We start from the raw sequence: 13,258 nt of genomic DNA, 5'->3' as shown, positions 1-13,258 counted from the left end.
AAGATAAAAATTTTAGTGAAATTAAAATGTTTGAGTTAAAAAAAATTAAGGCATGTCATTAAATAAAATATGCGCGGATCTAGAAGATCGGGGCCCATCCTTCCCTCTCGGAATTTGCAGAGTTTCCACCCCCCTAGAAAACGTAGACCCTTCCTCGAAAACACGAATCTATGTCATCGGTATGAAACTGAAAATCAACAAACCCACCTCCCGAGATTGGTTTTTCACCTTATGGAAGAGTTTACCTAAAACCTTTTTTGTACATGTGTGTTTTTTTTCTTACAAAGATATTTCTGGGTTGGATTTTTTTTTTGCGTTGGATAGAATCCCCCGCCCCCGGAAAAAAAAATCCCGGACCCGCACCTGGAAAAAAGACAATTATAGCATAAATTTAAACTTTAAGATCGAAATTTTCTACTTCAGCTCTCAGTGTATTACTCATGCTTCATTACTCATGCGACATATTATACCTGTTCCTGAAACCTTTGTGTATCATTATATATTTTGTTTGTAAATTCCCCTTAAACAGTTAAATGATAGCAAAAGCAAATAAATTGAAAATAAATATTTTATTTATTTAAATTTTGACAATTTAAAAAATAATCAAATCAATCGAAAATTTTGCCAATATATGTTGTCTAAAGGAACAAACGAACAAAAGATCAATTACAAGAGGAAAGGGGGGGGGGCACAGCCGACACAGAAAAAGTCACCAGACGTTATTTTAATGTCTACATAAATACCGGTTTACTTTTATTGGTCATTTGTCTTTAAAAATAAAAACTTGAAACTTGTACATTTAGTTAATGTTAACAGTTTCTTTTGGCTTATTGTGAGAAAAGACAATTTAAGCTAGTAAAATATTAGGAAAATACAAAGATAAAGAAAGACACAGAAGAGAAAGAATATACGGTATAAAATATAAAAATTCCATAAAATGTACTGAACATAGACCAATATTATCTATCTTCATTTTACATGTTTTATATCAGCAAACAGGTATATTACATCACCACTTGCACGTTTTCATAAAGAAGCTCTCGTTATACTCTCCTTGTTATAATCTCGTTATAAAGTATTACCGAAGGGAAGATAGCGCTCGTTTGAATTCGGGCATTACTGATGATCCGTTACTTGTACCGGGGTTCTCCATCATGTAGACTAGTACTGACACAGTTAATGGTTACTAATAAAATAAAATATCAGTTAGTAATAACTGATATCCACAGTCAATGTAAGTAATAACTGATATCCACAATCAATGTAAGTAATAACTGATATCCACAATTAATGTAAGTAATAACTGATATCCACACTCAATATTGTCATTACTGACATCCACGATCAATTCATGGCAAGCAATAATTGATCTCCACATCAATGGAAAGAAATAAGTAACAAGTGATATCCACATCAGAGGAAAGTAACAAACAATATCCACAATCAGTAGAACGTAATAACTGATTTCCTAATCAATGGAGCTTTATAAGTGATATCCACACGAAAAGATTGAAGAAGTTACTGAAGAATGCGAAGATAAATCACACACATCTTAGTTTGTAGAAGCTAACACGATAAAAAGACAAGGTGAAACATCGTAACGTTTTAAATGGATAAAGATTTTGTCATTAAAGTGAAGTTAAAAGGATTTGCTGGCATTTTACTGAAAAGGCCACAGGTCCATAAACATAAATGTATAAAGAAAGGCAATTAAACGTATGTGCTCGGCACGACCAGGTATATTTAAAATAAATAAATAAAGTAAATTACACGTTTTAAATCTGTTTGACTTGGAATTAATTAAATATTTGGAGTTATTTTAACCGTAACATTTTTCATATGAAGTTTCATTTTAATACATAACAGGCATTGAATGTATTAAGGTGCACAGGCACCTGACAAAACGTGTTTTATATATAAATATATATATTTTTAAAAAAAGCAATAATACACTTGTGTGTAGGTAATTATTGAGTATAGAGCTTATAAGGTAATTACGTAGTAAATTATTTTATTTATATAAGAAAAATAAGTACATGTATCGCCAGGCCACCTTTCAAATAAATTATTTCTTTGCCATCTCCTGACTCGGGATAAAATAATCGGGTCAAAGGTAGGAAGTTGTGAAATTTTCAATATATATATAATTTGTTGACTGGATAAGAAGAGAAAAGGGGGAAAATAAATAAATCTCATCTCCTAGAATGTAAAATAGAAGTTTTGAGTCTGTCGGTCGGGAGAGGGCAACCAAACAATTTTTTTTAAAAGATGGCGTCAGGACTGGTGTATCTCCTTCCTCTTAAAAAATCTCTTAGAATGTGTTATTACAGAAAGAAGCATAAGTCACTTATGAATCTGACAATACCATTAGAACCGACTATACTATACTAATGCATTTCTTTTAATTGTTATAAAAAGCACTCCTCTCCCTCTGTTGAGTGTAAACCGTGGGTCCATCCACAAAAACAATGAAAACCTTACAGATGACACACTAGAGAAGCATAGAACTGAACTATTATTGATAGTTTATGCTTTGTTTTAGACTGGAACTTTTCAAAACTATTTTAATTTTGCAGTTTGTTGAGGGAAAAGGTATTTTTATTTGATATTTATTTTTTTATATGTATAATTCTTACTAGACTTATAATAGCTAATACAACTAATGTACAAAACAGTTTTTTTTCACAATGTTATCAAAGCGACCTTCCATTAAACTAGCACAGCATTGTTATCTTTCAGATTTTATACATGCACCTTCGAAGTTGTTATAAAGCATGGTTGACATTAAGAAGGACAATAAGAAAACTGTGGATTTGGTGCTGATCATTGGGTGTGTCATACTCAGTCTACAACAAGCAGTTGGTCATGACAAGGACCGCAGGTTACTGTTAAATGATCCCCATACTTTCCAGGTACAGTTAGAAGCAATGCAAAGAGAAATGCAGACTCTGAAAAGTCTGGTTAACACACAACAAACTCAGATCCAGGCGATGCAAATTCAACTGAACACAAAGGCTGAACAAGGTACCATGCTGTTATACGGTGAAATAAAATTAAATTTCATAGCTGTAATGATACATGTAATTACTTTCACAAATAACTCTTATCGATTTAAAATGCACACAACCTCAGCATTAACTTATTGTTTTCCAGGACCAGGGGCTATTTATACAATATGGGGAAAGAAAAGTTGTCCATCGAGAAACGGAACAGCAATGGTGTACACAGGTAAGTAGAACAGGGACAGAAGAGACCACGATCATTCAGACCCTCATTCTAAGTGTTTGATTCCGGAGAAAAAGCTTTGACCTTGACAGATACCTGTCTCTCTGTTTTTAAATTAGAAATAAAACAGAAAAAAGTAAAAAAAAAAAAGTTCTAGATACTACAAGAGTTCGCATACCTATAAATTTTACCAAAATTTGGAAAAAGATAAAACAACAATTCATCAAACCTTTAGAGGTTTAAGGGTTTAACGTATTTAAAATATACTATGAGTGACTCTTGTGATAGTATCAAACAATTTTTTAAGGGGAAGACATATTGATTGAATGTGTATATAAACTGATTTACTTTGAAAAAAATGTTCTAACATGTATATGATTCAATACATACTTATTAAAGTAACATTTTTCAATATTTTACTGAGCAGTCATAAAAACATCGATATTTGACCGCGGAGTAAGATGTTGGACCTGTCGAAGAGATGTTGGACCGCCTACGTCACGAGGTGGGCGTGGTCAGCTTCATTTTAGGAGTTTGAGTGTACTGCACAACGATATTTATATCGTGATATATCACAATAGTTTAATTTTACTTGTAACACGTCATTTGATTGGTTAAACGGTTGTATCCATTTTGTATAACATAACTTGCCTACGTCACAATGAGCTACGTCAAAAACGTATTACTCCGCTTGGCGATATTTGAAGCCTTTTTCTGAAGGATGAAATGGAAAAATTGTCTCATTGTCTACATTAAAATTAATGTCACAGGGTGAATTAAAATTAATTAATTAATAATTATCATTCGCATCATTTTCATATCTTATTATAAGGCATCATATTAGTATAGTAACTAGTGAATTCCGTTGTCACTGCGAAATTTACTACGTTCATTCACTGCCTTATTCATTCATTTATACGGGTGATGGTCAGAGAGAGTATCCGAGTGTTATAAGGATTGAAGCTTATTTCAACTTATGTTATACGATATAACATAACTTCGCGGTTCATAAAGCGTAAACTGTCCCAATATCGTAATATCGTATAACAAAAGTTTATATAAGCTTCATTCCTTAATTTATATAGAGAAAAAAGTGTAACAAAAGATTTATTTACTGTGTTCTCGAGCAGTAGACCCATCGAACTAAATTGTTTGCCCATGGCGTCAAGCACAAAATTCTTGATATTATAATTATATCAACAATTTTATATAACATGATTCTTTAACGAGCATTGCAGTTTTATTGTATTTATCATAACATTACACAATGAATCAATAAATTAGAATGATATTACAAGGATTTTTTATCTTATATCTAAGGTATAACGGGTGGTAAGTCTCATTACGAGCCAGGGGGCGGTGTGAATACTCTGTGTCTCCCTCATGACCCGGACAATGCGCCACATGACTTCCCTACAAGTCAGGAATCAGCAGCCCACTTGTTCGGCAGTGAGTACCAGTTCACGTACAGAAAGATTGCAAGGGATGACGACGTGCCATGTGCACTCTGCCGCGTGCAAAGCGCCGGCTCCATTTTAATGATTCCAGCGAAAACAACTTGTCCATCTGGATGGATCATGGAATACAATGGATATTTGATAACAGACAACTTTAGTAACGGATATCATGCAACAGATTTTGTTTGTCTTCACGGAGACCCTGAGTATTTGACTGAAGGGGCACGACAACATAACTTAGACGGACATATCCTTTTTCCGGTTACAGCGGTCTGCGGTTCTCTCCCTTGCCCTCCTTATAAACAAGGACAACATATAACATGTGTTGTCTGCTCGTTATAATAAAGCATATTTACTGAACTTCAGTCTATATTTTTATCTCTTAACAAAGTATCGAGCGCTATGACTGAAAGTAAGAAATAATGTAAATTAACCATAGCGAATTGTAGTTTATTTCGACCGAAACCTTGCATAGCATGCAGGCCCGAAGAAATCTATTTCAGTTTGGTGGGCAAAACAAAACAAATGCAAAAGAAGTTTCGAGACAGGTGAAAAAAAGTTATCAACTTTGTGTCCACCATCCCTATTCATACTCGTCTGCATGGTAACCATATCTTATATCCAATTTCAAGGAAGATTTTGCCCCCGAAAGATTTGTAGAACAGGCGTTTTAAGTTGAAAATTTGAATGATACATAGTTGTTTCGAAAGTTACCAGTGTGTGTAAATTATTTTTCTACATAAACCTTCTAGATAGGTTTCATTAGTTATTCCTTTGTTGAGGTAGGCTGACATAGCCAACTTCTGAACAGTATGAGTTAGCATTGTATACATTTCGTATTTACCTTCTTTAATACGGTAAGGTAAACACAAGACCTTCGTAAATTAACACATGACGCTTTTCAACTAAAGGTACTAAAGGAAGTATTCCCTATATCTGCTCCTTATCAGTCTTCAAGTACATGCACACATTAGTATTTCTAGTATTGTTTTAATATATTGCGTCTATGTTATGCATAAGATGGTCCAGAAAATCATCTCACTTCTCTTCTCACTTTGTACGGCACTTGGACGAGATGGAGCCATCGTAAGAGATGGAGAACAGGATCATGTACTGGATCGTCGCCTTCTGTTAAATGACCCCAGACAATTCTGAGTCAGTTAGAACACATGCAGAGAGAGATGAATTTGTTAAAATCCCAGGTCGATCCATTGCAGAGTAAGTTAGAATACAGGTCGATCCATTGCAGAGTAAGTTAGAATTTATAGACGAAAAGACAAAACCCTGATTTGTCGTTTTTATGATATATGAGTTTATAGATATGCATAATATTTCTTAGTTTTCATATCAAATGCTATTTATATTGTTTGCTATGAATTAATTAATCAGTTTTGTGCAGTGTTGTATTCTTTTTTTTCATTTTTTTACGAGATCCAGTCGCTTGAATCACTGGTGACAACACAACAGGCTAGTATCCAGTCTTTACAAAGTCAAATTATCGCAACTTTTAATCAAGGTGAATGTTTTAATACTTAGAGCATTATTCTGTTAGCTAACAAAAGAAACAAATTTTATGTGATTATTGATTGTATGTTGTATAACGTCCCTCTCGGAAAAAAATTCGCTCATATGGAGAAGCGACCACTTGCCATTGGAGGGCTGCAAATTTTGTCCTATACTCGTGACTCGAGGCCTTTGAGCATGGAGGGATATTTTTTGTGTCAGCACCTACAGAGACACAGGACCTCGATTTATACGGTCTCATCCGAAGGACTAGTCTCCACGCCTCGCAGTGGGATTCGAACCCGCGATGTAAGGAACAACTCCTTACTTCGCGACTCTAGAGCAGAAGCTCTACAACCACCGCGCCATGCAGCGACACTCTTGTTGAGAGGTGATCCCTATTGCCTGCCAATGGAAATAAAAGCATCTGATTTTGAGCAGATTCCTTTTACAGTAAATAACTAAACTATGTCTAATTTAGAAAGACTTTACCCCAGAGTAATTTACAATGTCTAATTCAGAAAGAGTTCGTTCCTACCCGAGTAATTTCAGTGTCTAATAACTTCAGAACAAGTTTATCAAGGAGTAATTTACAGTGTCTAATTTAGATAGAGTTTCCCCAAGAGTAAATTACAGTCACTGTGTTTAATTTATAAAGAGTTTCTCAAAGAGTAATTTACAGTGTCTAATTCAGGAATAGTCTCCCATTTACAATGTCTAATATCAGAAAGAATTTCCCCAATAGTAAGTAACAGCCTGTCATTTTGAGCAGGTGCCGGCTCTGTGTACACAGAGTGGGGAAGGAAATCCTGTCCGGTAGTAAATGGCACAACTTTAGTGTACACGGGTAAGTGTTGCTTGAATAACATAATTATAGCAAAGAAGTTTGGTGACATAGAAACGATATAAGCAGGTGATAGTGGAAAGTTACCACAAAAATAAGAAAAGTTAACGATGGAAAAGCTGAAGTCATCTCCTTATCACACAATTTAGTTGTTAATGGCCTTAAGAAAAAATCTAGATAGGAAACAGATGTCCCAAAGTCTGTTGTGTCTTTTATTTGAAGTTCACTGGGATCTGTCGAATGAAGATAACTATTGTTAATTGATAAAACATCGTTGATATATCTAAAATGTCAAAAGATGTGTTAACAAACTGATTTAATAATAATGCTGTATATTTTCTTGTCATTTTACGTGATACGCTGAAGGCATAACCAGTGGCAAAAGTAGTGGTGAGCAAGGAAATGGTGTAAACACGCTGTGTCTGCCACATGACCCGGATGATGCCCCTCGTGATTTCCCTACAAATTTGGTGGGGGCGGATTACACCGCCCATTTATACGGAAGTGAGTACGAATTCTACTACGGGAACATTGCCAAGGATGACGATATTCCCTGCGCAGTTTGCCATGTTCAACATACATCAGCGCTGATGATACCAGCAAAATCCACCTGCCCCAGTGGCTGGAATATTCAATATAGCGGATATACTTGATTTCCGACTTTTATAATGGAGGTCACTATGCTTTTGAGTATATTTGTCTCCACTTAGATCCGGAGTATCTGACAGAGGGCGCGAGACAGTTTGACAGAGATGGCCATGTTATTTATCCAGTTACAGCAGTTTGCGGTTCTCTCCCTTGTCCCCCTTATAAACAAGGACAATATATAACATGTGTTGTTTGTTCGTCATAATAAAGCTTTTTTTACATAAGTTTAGTTTACATGACCTTGTAATGTATATCTCTTAACAATGTTTCAAATGGTATATCTATATGAATGAAAGTAAAAAATAATGTATGTTTAATTAAACATAGACAATTGCAGTTTATTTTGACAGAAACCTTAAATAGCAGGCCCAAGAAAGCTATTTCAGTTTGATGGGCAGAACAACAGAAAGTCCATGACAGGTGGAAAAGGAATTAGACACCTTGTGTCCACCATCCCAAATCATACTCATCTGCATGGTACATGTAACCATAAAATTATTCTATCCAGTTCCAAGGAAGATTTTGCCCGCGAAAGATTTGTTGAGCAGGCGTGCTTTAGTTGAACGTTTGAATGATACATAGTTACATGTATTACGAAAGTGAGTAAATGAATTTTCTATATATCAGACCAACTGCATCTAAATAAGCTTCATATTAGTTATTCCTTTGTTGAGTTAGACTGACATGGCCAATTACTGCAGCCTGCACAGTGTGAACATTGTATTTTTCGTATTTACCTTCATCAACAAGATAAAAGACCAGGTAAACACAAAGCCTTCTTCAGTTAACACCTGACACTCTTTGACTAAGATAAAGTATTAGACATTTTCCCTCTCTTCTTATCTATTTACAAGTACATAAAGTAGTATATGTTATAACGTCTATGTTGTGGAGAAGGTGGACCAGAAAATCATTTTACTTCTCTTACTTCTTACGGTATTTGGACTAGATGGTATTATCACAATGGACAAAGAACGGGCTCATGATCTGGATCGCCGCCTATTGTTAAATGACCCCCAGACAATTCTGACTCAGTTAGAACAAATGCAGAGAGAGATGAATTCGTTAAAATCCCAAGTCGATCCACTGCAGAGTAAGTTATAAAAATTCGATTTTTCTTTTTTAAAATAAAACAAATATATAGATATTGCATTCTTTTTTTTTTTTAGTTATAATATAGATTCATTTTTTTTTAAACACATTATTCAAATTTAAGAGCATGTATATATAATATACATTTTTCCAATGGTTGTGAGTGGGATAGCTCTTTTATCAAACCCGCGACAGGGAACTATTCCCCGAGGGCTTGATGAAACAGCTATCCCACTCAAAACCAGTGGATAAATGTTTTATTATACTGATGTATAATACAATTTTTTTAGATTTAAAGTTTTTGAGTATGATAATACTACAAGAATAATCTGACATCAAGATGACGTTACAATGCTACTGGAGTCATTATGACATCATCAGTCAATAGATTTATCGCTGGTGACAAAACTTGCATGAAAATTTTCCGAGGGTGGATAGCAAAAACTATACCCCTGGGTATAGCTTTGCTATGCGGGGACTATCAAAGTTAGCTATTTTACCTTCTTAATTTTAACAGAAGTATAATAAACATAAATATATACCTTTCAACTTACATTTTCAAGATATTCCTTATTAAATGCGAGATATATTACTGAGGTAATAAAAACATTGTGCTATTTTAATATTATACCTTCTTAATTTTATAAAGGGTTTGAAACATTTTATTATACATGTAATATAATTTTTGAGGTTTGAATTTTTTTGGAAATATATACCTTTCAACTTACAATTTTCATTATGGCATCATTCCTTATTAAATCAAAATTGGCGGCAAAAATTACAAGAAAATTTTCCGATATATTAAAAACTATACCCCGGGGTATAGCTCTGCTATGGTACTATAAAAACATTTTACCTAACTTTAGATAAGAAACATTTTAACAGAAGTATAATAAATGTTTTTATCCTGTATTTTCTTACAAATTGAATTAGAAGTGGTCCATAGAATTATATGAGAAATTATATCAGTTTCAATACTGACCAACAAATATTAGAACTTATAGTATACATATACAAATACCCCGGTAATGTAATGGAATAAATTAATAAGGTTCAAAACTGCATTCCGTATGTCATTCTGTTACATGTGATTTGTAAGGTAATGATTGACATCCTTTTTCAGCGGTATTTTTTTTAAAATATTTTTTATGAACCCTAGATAAGATACAAAGTCTGGAATCATTAGTATCAACACAACAGACCAATATCCAGTCTCTACAAAGTCAAGTAAACAAATCTCCTGACCAAGGTATGACGTCACTGATCATTAATGACTAATACTTCAATTAATATAACAACTTATCAATATCTTTAACACGAGTCTGAACAATGTAAAAATATTTAAAATATTCATCTATTTGAATTGCCATTTAAAGAATCACTTGTGCTCAAAAAGTTAAACATACTTTTTAAAAATATTTATAATGTTTGAAGTAAATTCTTTGCCTAAATGCATATGAATCTTTCAAAACTTCATTTTGATTAATCTGGTTAGTTGTGAAAGGCAATATTGAAATGTTTTCTTTCAATTTTTTGCTTAATATTGGAGGTATGTTGGACTACTATGATTCTAAAGAATAAACCCTATGTAAGAAAGTATGTTTCTCAAACCCACTGTAAAAAATTTATTACAGTGTATAAAGTTTTTTTTTATTTCAAAAGAATCCATGACAACATACACGGTTTGGGGAAGAAAGAATTGCCCGCAAATAAACGGAACAACCACGGTTTATTCAGGTAAGGGTTGTTGGTTTTGCTTTGTTTTGATTTAAATTGCAAAGTATACTTTAAATGTGTTCTTGGAAATCAAGACGGTGCAAAGACAACCTTTTTTTAATTTTTAAACTCCTGCAGAAAAGCCAAGCCAGAAGCAAGTTCGTCAATCATTTTAAAAATGCTTAATACATGTACCCAATCTTCAATTTTTTTTAATTGTTAGATTTAGTGAATCCTGAAGATTGTATATCTACATGTAATCTTTTTACATAGTGGTTATGATCTTGATTTTATCACAAGACTTAGCATAGTGTATGTTTATGGACATATTTTTTTCAAATACATTGTAACTATTCGTACTAAAGACATTTCAATACATTAATTTTGTTATCTTGGAAGCAACCTTTTCTTGAAATCTATCCATTCAGTTTATAGATTAGGAAAAATATTACAACAGGTATATATGTGGGTTCTTGTTTAAAATTAATGAGTTACTTATCACTTTCAGCTCTTTCGAATTAGATTACCCTACGTTTTGCAATTTTCACTTATTTGAATGGTAAATATAACGTCTTTTTCATCAATATTTTAAAAGTTATATATTTTATGTCAATTCTAGGAATAAGTGCGGGTGCACAATACAACCATGGAGGTGGGGGATCAAATACGCTGTGCCTTACACATAATCCTGATCACGCACCCTCTAATTTTCCTACTAGCAAGGAAGGATATGCACAATTATTTGGAAGCGAATACCAGTTCACATATAAGAACTATGCTCTAGATGATGACGTGCCTTGTGCAGTATGTCTTGTGGATCATTCCAGTGTTATTCTAATGATTGCATCTAAAACAACATGTCCCAGTGGCTGGAACGTGCAATATCGCGGGTTTTTGACGTCACAGAGCACCACGGATGGAAGATCACCATCAGAGTATTTATGTCTCCATGACAACGCAGAATACTTGACAGAAGGGGCTCGGCAGCATAATCTGAATGGCCGCTTATTTTACCCAGTGATGGCTATATGTGGCTCACTGCCTTGTCCTCCTTACACTAATTCACAGTATATTACATGTGTTGTATGTTCCAAGTAGATTTATAACCAATGAAATTTCAAGTATTTGGACTTTCAGTAAGGTGTGGCATGAGGTACACACTGTTTACCGCCTGGCACACACCTTGGTTAAGAAATTAATAACATCAGGAACTTTAAATTTTTGTTGACCTTCTTTCAACCTCTTTGCACAAACAATGTAATTTTCTATACACTAATTGGCATTTGCAATATTACATGAAATTTCAACAGTGAAGAAAAGCTGTGTAAATTTCAGAAGCTAATTATGTAACGTCGAGAATGCCGCGCCTTACTGAAAATCCAAACTAAGCTTGAAATGGTCCTACATGTAAATAAAAAGTTTCAAAGATTCATAGGTACATGAGGTATATACAGACCACACACCTTACACCACACTCGCTGAATATTAAGTCTTTCCAATGCATCATACAATGTAAAAATATTTCAACAATATTACACGAAATTTAATATAACGAAAAATTCAGATCAATGATTGGTAATAGCCTGTTTTAAAGGAATCAGTTTGTTGGAACCAAAAAAACACATGACAAAATAACTTGAATTCAAGACGACACACTTTTATCTTTAATCGTTTTCCAGTTTGCAAAATGGAACATCTCTTGACCAACAGTTTTTTTCGAAGTAGCTGTTAAATTTCAAAGCTGTAGTTCACAGGTCGAAAAGAAAACGGGAGGGAAATGAAGACTAAATCATAATTTGTTTCATACCACTCCTTGCAGTTATCTTCAAAGCTGCAGAGTATTCTATTTAAAATATACATGCTGAATTAGGAATTACATTCCTTAGCGAGTAATGGTTACTCTTTGAAACTTAAAGTATTTTGTTATTCGAGGTATATTTCAACACTTCAATCCTTTTGAGCAAAGTGGGGAATTTTGCTACAAGAAAAGGACGAACACGACATTTTGAAAGGTATCAACCCAAAGACCACAAGAACGGACATGCCAAACTTTGGATGACAATGAGTTTTTGAATAACGACGTATAGCCATCACAAATCAGGGGCCAAAAGGGCCCGGGCTTTAACCTGTCTTGTCCTTTTGCTTAGTTCTAGATATCTGTTCTAGGTCTTGGTTTAGGGACCAAATCCTCTTCAAAATATACCTTATTAAACAGTATAACATATATTACAAAGCTTGTGGGATAAATTGTTAATTTGATAATTATGATGTTGATGTTTTCCTGCATGAAAATTTTGTGTCATCTAACAAAATTTTAAATATTGTAAACATTGCAACTCCATGATAAGACACTCTAACCTACGAGGGACTGTTCAATAAATAATGTCCTGAGCTCTGTGACATACAAAATAGATATCATATGGATTGAATTTTGACTTTCTCTCATAATTGAATCTTTAATGAATTGATTACAGTTTATTTGACCACTTTTCACCAAATAGTTTAATTGTGAGAAGCTGGAAAACAAGGGCTATTCGACACATTGGACTAAAAATGAATGTTAAAAATCAGTATACTAGAGTGAAGCTAAACGCTTTATGAAAGCTGCCATTATCCCAAAGACATATTTACTAAAGTATATGAAATTGACAGCAATCAATATCTGTTATATAAACATATGAACAGGTGGATTTAAATGAACAGAATTGATATAATGGGCATAAAAAATTGGGTACCGTCGTAGGCGACAAAGAGTTACAACAACCAATATAAT

At 33.8% G+C, this 13,258-nt stretch overlaps 3 protein-coding genes and 1 pseudogene across 25 annotated transcripts in view; 3 read left to right on the top strand and 1 right to left on the bottom strand.

The window, feature by feature from the left end:
* Window positions 1-13,258, bottom strand: part of LOC134263525 (leucine-rich repeat-containing protein 71-like) — a 43,534-nt gene that overhangs the window by 23,686 nt on the left and 6,590 nt on the right. The window lies entirely within an intron of this gene.
* LOC134263519 (uncharacterized) lies at window positions 2,716-5,036 on the top strand. Its single transcript, XM_062745872.1, has 3 exons — window positions 2,716-3,024; window positions 3,154-3,228; window positions 4,546-5,036. Exons 1-3 carry the CDS (start codon window positions 2,775-2,777, stop codon window positions 5,022-5,024), a joined length of 804 nt encoding a protein of 267 aa, XP_062601856.1. The 5' UTR covers window positions 2,716-2,774; the 3' UTR covers window positions 5,025-5,036.
* Window positions 5,618-11,595, top strand: LOC134263517 (short-chain collagen C4-like). Of its 3 annotated transcripts, none has more exons than XM_062745871.1 (4): window positions 5,618-5,900; window positions 9,929-10,018; window positions 10,432-10,506; window positions 11,105-11,595. In XM_062745871.1, exons 1-4 carry the CDS (start codon window positions 5,852-5,854, stop codon window positions 11,581-11,583), a joined length of 693 nt encoding a protein of 230 aa, XP_062601855.1. In that variant the 5' UTR covers window positions 5,618-5,851; the 3' UTR covers window positions 11,584-11,595. The 3 variants fall into 3 exon arrangements, with proteins under 3 accessions (XP_062601855.1, XP_062601853.1, XP_062601854.1); XM_062745869.1 differs by lacking the exon at window positions 5,618-5,900 and adding an exon at window positions 8,530-8,770; XM_062745870.1 differs by lacking the exon at window positions 5,618-5,900 and adding an exon at window positions 9,105-9,255.
* Window positions 5,990-7,900, top strand: LOC134263531 (uncharacterized; annotated as a pseudogene).

The sequence above is a fragment of the Saccostrea cucullata genome, unplaced genomic scaffold, assembly GCF_032062105.1.
Source record: "Saccostrea cucullata isolate Sc308-1 unplaced genomic scaffold, CSIRO_AGI_Scuc_v1 ctg1150, whole genome shotgun sequence".
Taxonomy (NCBI): Eukaryota; Metazoa; Mollusca; class Bivalvia; order Ostreida; family Ostreidae; genus Saccostrea; species Saccostrea cuccullata.
This window is presented reverse-complemented; position numbering and strand designations above follow the sequence as displayed.

What these genes read in the sequence shown, in the direction of transcription:
- LOC134263519 (XM_062745872.1), top strand. Translation starts at nt 2,775, where the DNA reads ATGGTTGACATTAAGAAGGACAATAAGAAAACTGTGGATTTGGTGCTG. An exon ending in GAACACAAAGGCTGAACAAG is followed by an intron (nt 3,025 to 3,153) that starts GTACCATGCTGT and finishes ATTGTTTTCCAG; the next exon opens with GACCAGGGGCTATTTATACA. An exon ending in AACAGCAATGGTGTACACAG is followed by an intron (nt 3,229 to 4,545) that starts GTAAGTAGAACA and finishes CTTATATCTAAG; the next exon opens with GTATAACGGGTGGTAAGTCT.
- LOC134263517 (XM_062745869.1), top strand. Translation starts at nt 8,641, where the DNA reads ATGGACAAAGAACGGGCTCATGATCTGGATCGCCGCCTATTGTTAAAT. An exon ending in CCAAGTCGATCCACTGCAGA is followed by an intron (nt 8,771 to 9,928) that starts GTAAGTTATAAA and finishes TATGAACCCTAG; the next exon opens with ATAAGATACAAAGTCTGGAA. An exon ending in AACAACCACGGTTTATTCAG is followed by an intron (nt 10,507 to 11,104) that starts GTAAGGGTTGTT and finishes TGTCAATTCTAG; the next exon opens with GAATAAGTGCGGGTGCACAA.